The 15,076-nt window shown below is 43.3% G+C and overlaps 1 protein-coding gene across 7 annotated transcripts in view; it reads left to right on the top strand.

The window, feature by feature from the left end:
* Window positions 1-753: 753 nt before the first annotated feature.
* The window catches only part of LOC106602350 (GRB2-associated-binding protein 1), a 105,160-nt gene continuing 90,837 nt past the window's right edge, over window positions 754-15,076 (top strand). For 2 of the 7 annotated variants that reach the window (XM_045716569.1, XM_045716568.1), the window contains exons 1-2: window positions 755-1,156; window positions 1,260-1,389. In XM_045716569.1, the coding sequence (XP_045572525.1) occupies window positions 1,318-1,389 (72 nt within the window). In that variant the 5' untranslated portion in view covers window positions 755-1,156; window positions 1,260-1,317. Of the gene's footprint in view, window positions 1,157-1,259; window positions 1,390-15,076 lie in introns of all 7 variants that reach the window. The other 5 variants (XM_045716559.1, XM_045716557.1, XM_045716558.1 and 2 more) reach the window with 5 other exon arrangements.

Here is a 15,076-nt window from a genome sequence, read left to right as displayed (position 1 = left end):
ATCTACAAGAACAACACCACCAGTCTTCAAGGGATGGATAGCCTACTCTTGCAATGAAGCAACAAAGACATTTCATTCATTTGGACTCCTGAGTGGTGCAGGGGTCTAAGGCACTGCATCTCGGTGCGAGAGGTGTCACTACAGACACCATGGTTCGAATCCAGGCTATGATTCGGAGTCTGACGCGCAGAACTGGCCCAGCGTCGGCCGTCATTGTAAAAAATAATTTCTTCATTAACTGACTTTCCTAGTTAAATAAAGGTACAAAATATGATGAAGATATCTGAAATTATAATAGGCATATTCGAGTTTTGTTGTTTCTGGTGTTGGTGCTCAAACTTACACACATAGATATAATGTCATGGAAATCGCAAACTTTCTAATTGTACGGTCATTTCTACTCTGTCCTCGAGGTTGCGTGACTTCGAGCGCACAAATGGCGCGCATTGTGGTAAATGTAGTTTACTCGTGAGCATGGTATGAGAGGTCCTACATTGAACACTGAAATGCAATTTCTTTGTTATTCCATTCAGTCATTAGAAAGCTATTCTTTCCCCCGGTATTCAGTCAGATGGGTGTAAATCTATAGTAACCATATGCAAAAAATAATTTATCAAAATGCGGTTATTTGTTTTGGGGGGGAGAAACGCCAAACAATTGAGAACTACATGTCCCATGGTGTGTTGGTTAATTTTTCCTGCGTGTTCCAAAGGAGGCTGTCAGGCTGAGTTCAGGGAAAACAGAGTTGCGGATCTGTCAATCATAATTAGCAACCACAGGCAGTGAAACTGTGTGGAAGGTCGGCGAAACGCTACGTTTTGGGGTGAAAAGGCATTGTACTTTCCGTGAAACAATTATGCGTCGGAAAGGAGAGGAAAATACGTATCCTATTGTGCTTAAAAATATTTGTTCTACTTTGGAAGGAATTGCATAAAAGCGATTTCACTGAAAGCCAAACTCGGCGAGTTTCACTTGCAAGCAACTATTCTGCTTGGAGTACGAAACGTATCCAGAAGAAGGTAACCACGGACGCACGACACTTTGGGATTTAATTTGGCTATTTAACACACTTCTTGACAAAAGTGGTTGATACATTTCAGAGGACTGTCTTAAAGTCGCTGTTGGTGACTCGCAGCGCAGACTAGGAGGTGTGACGGTATGTATCGTTTACCCAACTCATACAATCTCAACCAATGCGACATTGTATTTTTTTTCAGTTTTTTTTTTCTCCATTGACCGCTCCCTGTCAATATTTGCAGGTTCACTCAAAACAATCTCGGCCCAAACATCCAGACGGCGAGGAAGAAAGGAGGAAAGATGAGCGGGGGAGATGTGGTGTGCTCGGGCTGGTTAAGAAAATCACCTCCAGAAAAAAAGTTGAGACGTTACGTAAGTCTAAGCATGATCATATTCATATCTTGCTTTGGATCGTTACCACAGAGCGGATACAGTGTAGATATGCAAATGTACCACTTTCGATTATTTCGAATTTGCGTACGTTGCCTCGCTGATCATTTCCCCCAGCTGCACAAAGTTTATGCAGCATCTCGAATCTTTGTTTGCTACAACAAAACTATCGACAATTCATGAATAGAAATCCGATTGTAGTATTGTCAAGTGACTGGCCTCCTAGGCTACATCTTGTTATGATGACAGCCTGCATGCTGTTGAGCTTTTCAGTGATTTGATGCAAATTCCAACAGTGGGCCTATTTCGAAGCATTCATGAAAATGCTCCCATACTGTGCAGTATTCGCATTCCACAGCAAGGTAACTGAAATGCTCGTCTGTCTAGTCATAGCATAATAGTTTATGAGCACAAGCTTCAATGTCAAAATCCTAAGTGTAGGTTTGACTAATGTGCGGATCTAACAAACAGATCACATTGACAACTCTCACAGTGTCGGGAATGAATTCCAATTGACTTGTGTTCTTACAAGGAATGCTTTTGAAAGCAGTTCCTGGTTGTCACAGGAAATGAGAATGTTCAGTCTTCTCCATAGACTAGTCTATGTAGACTAGGGAAACACTTCTCACGCCACTTTGATAACGAAGTAACTTTTTTTTGTAGCAGGTTAGGAGAACTTACGCAGCAGGTTAGAGACGGAGGTTAAGGTTACCAAAAATGCTCTCCTAACCTGCAACAAATCACTTTGTATCAAGGTGGCGTGATGTGTCCCATGTAGACTCCAGACTCGGCCTACTTACGAGACAGGGAGGTATGCCCATTTAAATCAGTACAGTATTGAAATGATATGAAAATACATTTCAATCACAGTTATGCAAAATAAGGGTTGTCTCTCTCTATAAATCACACACACACACTTCTTTGGAAGCTGGATGTCATTGCATGACCTTTGTTAATACTTTGCAGGTTAAAAAACATTCTCACACCCATAATGAAATTGCCACCCTGTATATGCCCCCTTTCTTTACTGTGTGAATCAGTGGGCGAATCAGTTGGCTGTATATTAGTTCCCATGATATTGGATCTGTTATCTATCAGTTGTATTTGCTCCTAATCTACAAAGATGGCGTATGAAAGAGACTGCACGCCACAACTCTGAGACACAAATTGCCATTTTTAAAAGAGTCTTGCTGTGTCCAAAAGGCTGTTAAGCGTTGTATTTGTGGCTTATTGGATATCTCTGTTGATGTTTGCATTAGGAACTGGACAGCCCTGCATGTTTTCACAGCAACCACAGTTCTCCTCAACCGATCTCTCAGGGAGAATCTCGATTGTATACCCCTCGCGTCCTCAACCCATTGGAGGCGAAGGACCTCTGGCTTTCTCAGCCAATGGGTTTTGAGTAGGAAGCGGGGCAAGAGGAGGATGTAATTGAGATTCTCCCAATGTCTCTGGTTGGCCATCGCCTGCCAAATACCATTCCTTCTGTCCTCCCTCCACTGATGTTATGACCAATCTGAATCTACACAGTTCATTGTTCTCCTTGTTACTACATGTGTTCTCCTTATTACTACATGCCTAGGACAGGAGTTTTTCCTGACTGCAGCCCTACTTAGAGCCTGTTTTTTTTTATTTAACTAGGCAAATCATTTAAGAACAAATTCTTATTTACAATGACGGCCTACCGTGGACCAACTGCCTTGTTCAAGGGCAGAATGACAGATTTTTACCTTGTCAGCAGTGGGGATTTGACCCAGCAACCTTTCGGTTACTGACCCTATGCTCTAACCACTAGGCTACCTGCCACCCCTGTATTGAGGGCCCAGAGCGTTTCCTGTTCAGGTCACATGGTCAGGATAAGCAGTCCAGCCCCTAGTGGTGAAGTGTGAGAGTCAGTCAGCAGGGGGGGGGGGGGTAGGGGTGGCTAGTGGTGGTGTTACAGTAACTAGGCCCTCCCACAGCAGGAACAGATGAGACGTAGTGACCAAAGTTCCTTATTCCCAAGACACAGGGAGGCCGTGTGTGTGATGATTTAACTGGTGGGTAGTGTAGGGAGCCAGCCCAGCTGCTGCACACACTGAGGTTGTGTAACTGCTACACCCTGAGGTGTTCATTCATCAAGTCCATCTTACTTACAGCATGTCACTCTGAAGTGACAGACTGGGAACACTTATCCTTATTTTTTTTTACATTTTAGTCATTTAGCAGACGCTCTTATCCAGAGCTACTTACAGTAGTGAATGCATACATTTCATTTCATGCATTTTTATTTTATATTTTTTGTACTGGCCCCCCGTGGGAATCGAACCCACAACCCTGGCGTTGCACACACCATGCTGGCGTTGCAAACACCATGCTCTACCAACTGAGCCACAGGGAAGACCTTATGTGAATGGAGCACTGAGAACGGTCTAATCCCTTAAAAAGTGGACATTTTGTTAAGTGCATAATCCAATGCAGTGCGTTGCATTTCACCAGGCCCCTGAGCAAACTGATTGTGACCTGATTGCACTGTAGCCTACTACTTCACTACCCTCAGGTCTATAGACTAGTGTGTATTTATTTCACCCTACATTCATTAGGCCCTAAGAATGTGTTTGTATGATTTGGTACGTGTCAATTCTGGCCTAAATGGCTTCATTGTGCCCCTATAACAGCCTGTTCTGCTGCAGCCTCTTTGTGGCCCTGTAGGAACAGCCTGTTCTACTGCTGTCTCTGAACAACTCTTTGACCCAATTCATCTGATTCACACTTCTGCCAAAGCCTGGCGGCGTCTGTTTAAACACCGCTTTTGTAACCTTATGTGTGTGTGTAAGTTTTGTAACTGTGTGTGTCCTTAATGGTGTTCTACAATATGAATGGCTGTATTTTGACCCTCCAGAGTGTTAATAGGATCTGTGTGGTGTAGATGAGGCCCTGCATGCAGTATGAGAAGGAACACTGATCACTGGCAAATTGTTGAAGCTGTTAGCTGGAGCCCCCACTGAGTTACACTGGGCCAGGTGTGTGCGACCCACTCGCTGAGTGTGTGAGACTTGTCTGTGTGTGTGTGGCAGTGGCTAACGACAGCAGCGTTTGTGGGTGGAGGCGACCTCACTTGAGCCCTCAGGACGGCTTGGGTCTGTGAATAACAGAACCCATTATGCCTAACACAGCCTACAGGTCCTCAGGATTACGCCGTAACCATGACATCATGACCCGGTTTCAGGTGTCCATCCAGATTATAGGGCAACATAATATACACTACCGTTCAAAAGTTTGGGTTCACTTAGAAACTTCCTTGTTTTTGAAAGTAAAGCACTTTTTTTTTGTCCATTTAAAATAACATAAAATTGATCAGAAATACATTAATGTTTTAAATGACTGTTGGAGATGAAAACGGCTGCGTTTACATTTTCTTTTAAATGTAATGTCTACATAGGCGTACAGAGTAGAGGTCGACCGATTAATTATGGCCGATTTCAAGTTTTCATAACAATTTTTTTTTTTTTTAAACCTTTATTTAACTAGGCAAGTCAGTTAAGGACACATTCTTATTTTCAATGACGGCCTAGGAACGGTGGGTTAACTGCCTTGTTCAGGGGCAGAACGACAGATTTTTACCTTGTCAGCTCGGGGACGCAACCTTACGTTAACTAGCCCAACGCTCTAACCACCTGCTTTACGTTGTCAAGGTAAGTTGCTAGCTAGCATTAAACTTATCTTGTTTTTTTTTTATAATCAATCAATAATAAACACTAGTTAACTACACATGGTTGATGATATTACTAGTTTATCTAGCCGGTCCTGCTTTGCATATAATCGATGTGGTGCGCATTTGCGAAAAAGGACTGTCTTTGCTCCGACGTGTACCTAACCATAAACATCAATGTCTTTCTTAAAATCAATACAGAAGTATATATTTTTAAACCTGCATATTTAGTTAATATTGCCTGCTAACATGAATTTCTTTTAACTAGGGAAAATGTGTCACTTCTCTTGCAAACAGAGTCAGGGTATATGCAGCAGTTTGGCCCGCCTGGCTTGTTGCGAACTGTGAAGACTATTTCTTCCTAACAAAGACAGCAGACTTCGCCAAACAGGGATGATTTAACAAAAGCGCATTTGCGAAAAAAAGCACAATCGTTGCACGACTGTACCTAACCATAAACATCAATGCCTTTCTTAAAATCAATACACAGAAGTATATATTTTTAAACCTGATATATTGGCCAAATAGAAATCCAGGTTAGCAGGCAATATTAACCAGGTGAAATTGTGTCAGTTCTCTTGCGTTCGTTGCACACAGAATCAGGGTATACAGAATCTGGCTCGTTGCGAACTCATTTGCCAGAATTTTACGGAACTATGAAATAACATTGTAGGTTGTGCGACGTAACAGGAATATTTAGACTTATGGATGCCACCCATTAGATAAAATACGGAACGGTTCCGTATTTCACTGAAAGAATGTTTTCGAGATGATAGTTTCCGGATTTGACCATATTAATGACCTAAGGTTTATTATATTATAGTTAAGTCTATGATTTGATATTTGATAGAGCAGTCTGACTGAGCAGTGGTAGGCAGCAGCAGGCTCGTAATAGTCAAAGGTATATGGTTTAGAGAGAAATAGTCGACGCGTCATAATTCCTGTAATAACTTGCGGCTGAACTTGAAAGGGGTTCCTTCGTTATTTTACCGTTCATGTCTTCCATAGAGAATGTCTTGATCTACTTCAAATAAGGTCTGTGTTTTCTGCTTAAACCGCCTCGGCGTTTTGATACCCGTGTAAATCTTACTAACGTTTGTCAACATATTTTCATAAATCCACTCTACAAAAAAAATGATCTTCGCTTATATTGATCAGAGTTATATCCTATGGATATCTACACAGTTCTAAAATTGGCAAGGTGGTGTAAGCCTAAACCAAACACAGACCTTATTTTAAGTTAATCTAAAAATATCCTATGGAATAAATGAAGGAACCACTTTTCACATTTTGCTAGAAGGTGTCATGGGAATTATGACTCGCACTTTGGTAGTCAATTCTTACCATGCCCATTATTAAAATAGGATTTCCTGCATATAGAAATTAGTTTTTGTTTTCAGCATTCATCACAGGTAACTTAAACTCTATTTTTATTATTCAAACAGTTGAGAGTATTTGTCTCCTAAGGAGACTCTTCAGTATCATTGTCACTTCAGAGCTGTGTGTGTGTGTGTGTGTGTGTGTGTGTGTGTGTGTGTGTGTGTGTGTGTGTGTGTGTGTGTGTGTGTGTATCTCCCCCCAAAAAATCATAACAATAATCGTCCGATTAATCGGTATCGGCTTTTTTGGTCCTCCAATAATCGGTATCGGCGTTGAAAAATCATAATCGGTCGACCTCTAGTACAGAGGCCCATTATCAGCAACCGTCACTCCTGTGTCCCAATGGCACGTGGTGTTAGCTAATCCAAGTTTATCATTTTAAAAGGCTAATTGATCATTATAAAACCCTTTTGCGATTATGTTAGCACAGCTGAAAACTGTTCTGATTTAAACCTGTTGAGGACAGACGTTCTGCTAGCGGAACACCTAGCCAACATCCAATGGAACAGCAGGGCGTGAAATACAAAACATCAAAAATCTAATAATTTCAATTTCTCAAACATATGACTATTTAACACCATTTTAAAGATACACTTCTCCTTAATGTAACCACATTGTCCGATTTCAAAAAGGCTTTACAGCGAAAGCAAAACATTAGATTATGTTAGGACAGTACATAGACAAACAATAACCACACAGCCATTTTCCAAGCAAGGAGATGTCACAGAAACCCAAAATACAGCTTAAATGAAGCACTAACCTTTGACAATCTTCATCAGATGACACTCCTAGGACATCATGTTACACAATACATGTATGTTTTGTTCGATCAAGTTCATATCTATATCCAAAAACAGCATTTTACATTGGCGTGTGATGTTCAGAAAATGTATTCCCACCAAAACTTTCGGTGAATGAGCACATCAATTTACAAAAATACTCATCATAAACGTTGACAAAATATATAACAATTATTTAAAGAATTATAGATGCACTACTCCTTGATGCAACCACTGTGTCAGATTTTTAAAATAGCTTTACGGAGAAAGCACATTGTTCAATATTCTGAGTACATGGCTCAACCATCAATGCAAGCTATACAGCTACCCGCCAAGTTCTGGCATCAACAAAACTCTGAATTAGTGTTATAAATCATTCCTTACCTTTGCTGATCTTCGGTGGAATGCACTCCAAGGACTCCTACTTCCACAAGAAATGTTATTTTTGTTCGAAATACTCCATATTTATGTCCAAATACCTCTGTTTTGTTCGTGCGTTCAGATCACTATCCAAAGGCATAATGCGCGAGCGTAATTCGAGACACGAAAAGTAAAAATGTTCCATTACCGTTCATAGAAACATGTCAAACGTTGTTTATAATCAATCTTTAGGGTATTTTTAACGTAAAAATGCGATAATATACCAACCGGACAATAGCGTATTCATTCCAGGAGAAAAAGAAGGAACGGCGGGCTTGCGCATAACCAAGCCTTTTGTCCTCAGGCAGTCCACTCATTGACTGAGCTACTATTCTCTGCCCAGTAACAGGAGAAGGATGAAAAACCTTTCTAAAGGCTGTTGACAGTCAATGGAAGCCTTAGGAAGTGCAACGTGACCCCACAGACACTGTAGTTTTGATAGGGATTCAAAAGAACTACAATTCTGATTTCCCACTTCCTGGTTGGATTTATTTCAGGTTTTTGCCTGCCATATGAGTTCTGTTATACTCACAGACGTCATTCAAACAGTTTTAGAAACTTCAGTGTTTTCTATCCAAATCTACTAATAATATGCATATTCTAGTTTATGGGCCCGAGTAGTAGGCAGTTGAATTTGGGTACGTTTTTCATCCGGCCGTGAAAATACTGCCCCCTATCCTCAACAGGTTTTAAAGAAGCAGTAAAACTGGCCTTTAGTCTAGTTGAGTATCAGCATTTGTGGATTCGATTACAGGCTCAAAATGGCCAGAAACAAAACTTTCTTCTGAAACTTGTCAGTCTATTCTTGTTCGGAGAAATTAAGGCTATTCCATGCGAGAAATTGCCAAGAAACTGAAGATCTCGTACAATGCTGTGTACTTCTCCCTGCACAGAACTGCGCAAACTGGCTCTAACCAGAATAGAAAGAGTGGGAGGCCCCAGTGCACAACTGAGGACAAGTACATTAGTGTCTAGTTTAAGAAACAGATGCCTCACAAGTCCTCAACTGGCTACTTCATTAAATAGTACCCGCAAAACACCAGTCTCAACGTCAACAGGGAAGAGGCAACTCTGGGATGCTGGCCTTCTAGGCAGAGTTGCAAAGAAAAAGCCATATCTCAGACTGGCCAATAAAAGTAGAAGATTACGATGGGCAAAAGAACATAGACACTGGACAGAGTAACTCTGCCTGGAAGGCCAGCATCCCAGAGTCGCCTCTTCACTGTTGACGTTGAGACCGGTGTTTTGTGGGTACTATTTAATGAAGCTGCCAGTTGAGGACTTGTGAGGCGTCTGTTTCTCAAACTAGACACTCTAATGTACTTGTCCTCTTGCTCAGTTGTGCACCGGAGCCTCCCACTCCTCTTTCTATTCTGGTTAGACAGTTTGCGCTGAAACTGAACAGCGACGGGAGTAGTACACAGCGTTGTATGAGATCTTCAGTTTCTTGGCAATTTCTCGCATGAAATAGCCTTAATTTCTCAGAACAAGAATAGACTGACGAGTTTAAGAAGAAAGTTCTTTGTTTCTGGCCATTTTGAGCCTGTAATCGAACCCACAAATGCTGATGCTCAAGATAGTCTAAAGAAGGTGAGTTTTATTGCTTCTTTAATCAGAACAACAGTTTTCAGCTGTGCTAACATAATTGCAAAATAGTTTTCTAATGATCAATTAGCCTTTTTAAAAAGCTAATCCAAGTTTTATCAAACACACCGTGCCATTGGAGCACAGGAGTGATGGTTGCTGATAATGGGCCTCTGTACGCCTATGTAGATATTCCATTAAAAAAATCAGCTGTTTACAGCTGCAATAGTCATTTACAACATTGACAATGTCTACACTGTATTTCTGATCAATTTGATGTTATTTTAATGGACAAAAAATTAGCTTTTCTTTCAAAAACAACAACGTTTCTAATTGACCCCAAACTTTTGAACGGTAGTGTAGGTCTAACTCTGGCAAGGGTTCTGAATGTAAAGGTGACCTTACCCATCCCTGTATCTGTATTTCGGTTGTGTGTGTGGAGGCATTGACTGAGGGGGGGGGTCAGAGAGGAGCTTCTGCTGCTTTTTGTCAGGGAGACGGGTCATCTATAGACTGTGTATGTTGATCTAAGTAAACCTTCTGTTTGTGTGCCCCCTCATTCTCCAGTGTTGACCCTTACTGTCTGAGCATTCAGCCTCTACTCTCCACAGTAGCTCCAGTCCAGACACGTAGCCCTGGCGGCTGCCGGGAGGTTAACCACTCTGGGCAAAGTGTGTCCCCGGCTGGCCAGCTCAGCCCCTGATTGGACGAGATCAAGGGTTAAACTGTTCAGCGGCCTGCCTGTGTCTGCAGCACCGCCCTGTTTACCGGCAGGCAGAGCACTGGCCCGCTCAAAGTGCACACTAAGGCCTTTTTTTCTATTTTATGGAGAGGAGACATGTAGGCACACAGACGGCGTATATAGTGGGAGCGTAACCATGACAGTGCAGGGCCCCAGAGAAAGGGGTCTCTGTCACATGGCTAGGGGCCATATGCTGGCATACAGACTCCATGGACCACAGTGTTGTGGGTGTTTAGTTTGTTACAGGTTTACCCATACACAGGATGGGTATTTTTTTCAATTTGATATACTATAGCCATCAAATTCAACTCTGGACCTCAAAGCCAGTTCCACTGCTTTTTTTCATTGTTCCCCTCTAATCAGGTGCTGATTTAGACCTGGGACACCAGGTGGGTGCAATTCATTATCAGGTAGAAGAGAGAACCAGCAGGCTCCGGACCTCGTAGAGTAGGCGTTGAATACCCCTGGCCTATAGGATATATTAATGTAAGGTCACCTTCAGAACCGTTATCCTTTCTCGTCTTGGTGAGATGGTATGAGGAAACCTACCACAACCACTTCAGTCTGATTTCTTTTTTTTTCCCAGCCGCAGAAATGTAAACGTTTGCTCTCAACATGCATCTCTGTTAGGTTTTCATTTCATTGACATTGCACATTCCATCTTTCTTTTTTACAAACTTCCTCTTTCATTTCTCGCCTCTCTCGCAATCTGTGAATTTATGGAGGTCCCACTTGTAAAGCTTTCATCAAAGAGAGAGCCCTGCAGGTTGTGTGTCTTGAGACATCTGCGCTGTGTTTTCTACACTACCCAAGGAAATTAAAGGGGATAAAAGTTGGTTGTTACTTCGTCAGCTCCACTTAATGTGCAGAGACAGTTGAGGCCGGGAGGCAGCAGGGGGAATCTCTCTGTGTCCCCCTCCCCGTATGGCGACATGGATCGCTCCTCTCCTCATAGGAAGCTCAATTGGTTGGTCCCATCCAAAGCATTCAGAGGGGTTATTCACGCTGTGCTTTTCCCATCCTTTCCCTCACAGGGCCTCAATGTTTGAACAACAACACTCCGGAGACAGGCTGACACAACGAGCTGAGAGGGAAAATGTTGAACCCTAAAGGTCCCTGTTTTGAGTGTCTCTGTCTCTGTCCCAAATGGCTGTTCCCTATATAGTGCACTACTTATGGGCCCTGATCAAAAGTAGTGCACTATATAGGGAATATGGTGCCTTTGGGACAAATCCATAGGGTGATGGCAGTAGACTCACTGAGGACATCCTCTAGCCGGCTCAGAAAATATCCTTCCACTCCTGTAAATGTCTCTCCACCAGTTAGCAGCTTGAGGGAGTCTGTCTCCTGACCTGAACCACTTACTGTATGTAGCTCGCTGCAGCGCCCTGTAAGCCATTACTCGTGCTCAAGCCTAATTTAACATTTTTGATTTGCGACCAACCAAGGAGCAACTTCTGAACAAACGACAGAGCGGACGGATAGACAGACGGGACTCAGTGGAGTGGTCAAACGAAACAAAGGAATAGCTTTTTTGTTGAATACAGGATTCATTAAATCTGCTTAGCAAGTGGAACAGAGAAGCGCTTGTGTGGCGTTAGCATAAGAGGCTATTCCTAGCCAGCAGCCAGCATACATTATTGTTGAAGACCAGGGCTCTCAACCCTGTTCCTGGAGAGATACCCTCCTGTAGGTTTTCACTCCAACCCTGTTCCTGGAGAGCTACCCTCCTGTAGGTTTTCACTCCAACCCTGTTCCTGGAGAGCTACCCTCCTGTAGGTTTACAATCCAACCCTGTTCCTGGAGAGCTACCCTCCTGTAGGTTTTCACTCCAACCCTGTTCCTGGAGAGCTACCCTCCTGTAGGTTTTCACTCCAACCCTGTTCCTGGAGAGATACCCTCCTGTAGGTTTTCACTCCAACCCTGTTCCTGGAGAGCTACCCTCCTGTAGGTTTTCACTCCAACCCTGTTCCTGGAGAGCTACCCTCCTGTAGGTTTTCACTCCAACCCTGTTCCTAGAGTGCTACCCTCCTGTAGGTTTTCACTCCAACCCTGTTCCTGGAGAGCTACCCTCCTGTAGGTTTTCACTCCAACCCTGTTCCTGGAGAGCTACCCTCCTGTAGGTTTTCACTCCAACCCTGTTCCTGGAGAGCTACCCTCCTGTAGGTTTTCACTCCAACCCTGTTCCTGGAGAGACACCCTCCTGTAGGTTTTCACTCCAACCCTGTTCCTGGAGAGATACCCTCCTGTAGGTTTTCACTCCAACCCTGTTCCTGGAGAGCTACCCTCCTGTAGGTTTTCACTCCAACCCTGTTCCTGGAGAGCTACCCCCCTGTAGTTTTTTCACTCCAACCCTGTTCCTGGAGAGCTACCCTCCTGTAGGTTTTCACTCCAACCCTGTTCCTGGAGAGCTACCCTCCTGTAGGTTATCACTCCAACCCCAGTTGTAACTAACCTGATTCAGTTTATCAACCAGCTAATTATTACAATCAGGTGCGCTAGATTAGGGTTGGAGTGAAAACCTACAGGAGGGTATCTCTCCAGGAACAGATTTGGAGAGCCCCTGTGTCCCAAACAGCACTATTCCCTATGTATTGCACTGCTTTTGACCAATAAGTAGTGTACTATATAGGGAACAGGGTTCCATTTGGGATGCAGAGTATGTCCTCCTTGCTACCACGACAACGGAACAGTCCATTTTGAAAAGCAGCAGACTGCTGTTGTTGTGTGGGAGCAGTCATGCCCAGAAAATAATGGATTGCATCGACCATCAATTATTTAAATGTCCATTAGAAATATAAATAAAAAAGAAAGGCATACAAAATGAATGCAGGGTGATATCTTGTTGATGCAGCAATTACAATGCCGTTACATATCACTTACACCCTGTTTATCCCTCTTTTCAGTCGTCTCGAAAGACTGAAATGAAAGTTGAAATATTTTCCAAACAGATTAACGGCCTCAGACCCATTCATTGTCTGTATTTGAATGATTCTCCAAAAACCAAAACGACCACCTGACTAGTGTTTATGTACCCAGAGCTCCACCAGTATCACCAGACGACCCAAGGCGCTTTTCGCTTGTCGAAGTTTTCATTTGCTTGTTTAAGTAGCGGGGGGCGCTTGAAACCCAATCACGACATGATAAACAATGGGCACAACCACAATAACACAGCAGCCAATTAAAGCTGAGCCCTATGAATAAAGTTTGGGTTATTTTACAGGGGCACACACATGGGTGAGGACCTCCTCCGCCAGTGTTTGACAACACCGAGGAAGCCTGATTTAACATGACCTGTGCGGTCTGGAGAGGTAGTGTATTTGAGCGGCTTGTTTTTCACTGTGTGTGGCAACGGGAGTGCTCGCTTTCGCCTGATTTTGGTTTTATTGGTGTAGTTAGCAATTCAGTGATGAAAGCCATAGGTCTTTTTTATAACAGACAGTTAAAGTATGCAGACTTTCTGCCTGATGGTCTGTCTGGGACTCAGGGACCAAGAATAGGCCTGGAGTTGACCCACAGGCTTAGTGCTACAGCAGGTACGTGTAGCCGGTCAGACGAGGCACACTGTCTGACAGCGTGGACTGCAGTGATATCATAACAGGGATAAGATCTACTCAACTTCTAAGTTATTACATATTTATAACTATTAAGTATCCCTTTATCTGTATTTCCTTGTGGTCTGATTTGTCCTTGTCCTATTAGTGTTGTGGAGTGGGAAAGCCCACTAGCACATACCCCATCCTTCCCCATATGTAACAATGTCCTTGCGTCACTCACTACCACTGTGTGGACAGCCCTGGTGACCAGTTCTCTGTTTCTGTGGCTATTCTCGTCAACTGCGGCGGTGGTCATGTGGCGTTCTAGGCCCATGTCGTCTTTCCAAAGTCCGCCTGTTATAACTCCCAACGTGCTCTGCTGACAAACACGGCTAATAATGCTACCACCACCCACCCCACTATTCTTCTCTCCCTCTCTCTTTACCGCTCCTCTTGGAAGTTGGAAGTTAATCCCCCCCCTTTAAAGCTTTTTGTCATGTTGCTTGGTGGCTGGGCTACTGGCCTCGCTTGGTGCCGTCTGTAAACAGATGTGTTCCTTTATTGCCTGGCTCTTGCTGTTTACACTGTCATAGATAAAGACTCGATCTCCCACTGAGTGTACAAAATATTACAAACACCTTCCTAATATTGAGTTGCACCCCCCACCCCTCTTTTCCCCCTCAACATCCTCAAGTTGTCAGGGCATGGACTAAAAGGTGTCAAGCATTCCACAGTGATGCTGGCCCATGTTGACTCCAATGCTTCCCACAGTTGTGTCAAGTTGGCTGGATGTCCTTTGATGGTGGACCATTCTTGATACACACAGGAAACTGTTGTGTGAGAGACCCTACAGCGTTGCAGTTCTTGACACAAACCAGTGCGCCTGGCACCTACTACCATACCCCGTTGAAAGCCTTTGAATGGCACACATACACAATCCATGTCTCAAGGCTTGAAAATTCTTCTTATACCTGTCTCCTGCCCTTCATCTACATTCTACACTGATTGAAGTGACATCAATAAGGGATCATAACTTTCACCTGGTCAGTCTGTCATGGAAACAGCAGGTGTCCTTAATGTTTTGTACACTGTGTGCACACACACACACACACACACACACACATATATATATTACACACTTTATTTTTTTTTGTGGAAACTCTCCTGTGGTTGTTATAGAGCTCCACAGTCACATGACGTTATGGTTGAATATGCCAACTCTAACACTATCCAGAGCCAGTTCTTATGAAGCACAGATAAGACCCTACTCCAGACTCTTGGCATGGCTGTTGTGCACCAGGCTGGATATGTTTAAATGCTAGCCTGTATCCAGGGCAGACAATGAAGCCAGATTTGGTCCTAATTTATGCAATGCAGGCTACACAAATGCAACTTGCAGTATGATATAATATGAACGGGTTCAGAGTTCAACTTTAGAAATCGTTATTCATTGTTCCATGTTAAGCTAGTCCAGTGACGTCTGGCTGGACAAATGGCTCGCTGTAAAGATATTGCCTGGCTACCCAAACGCTACGCC

Source organism: Salmo salar, chromosome ssa04, assembly GCF_905237065.1.
Source record: "Salmo salar chromosome ssa04, Ssal_v3.1, whole genome shotgun sequence".
Lineage (NCBI taxonomy): Eukaryota > Metazoa > Chordata > Actinopteri > Salmoniformes > Salmonidae > Salmo > Salmo salar.
Note: the sequence above shows the minus strand (reverse complement) of the source record. Positions and strands in the feature narration are given on the sequence as shown.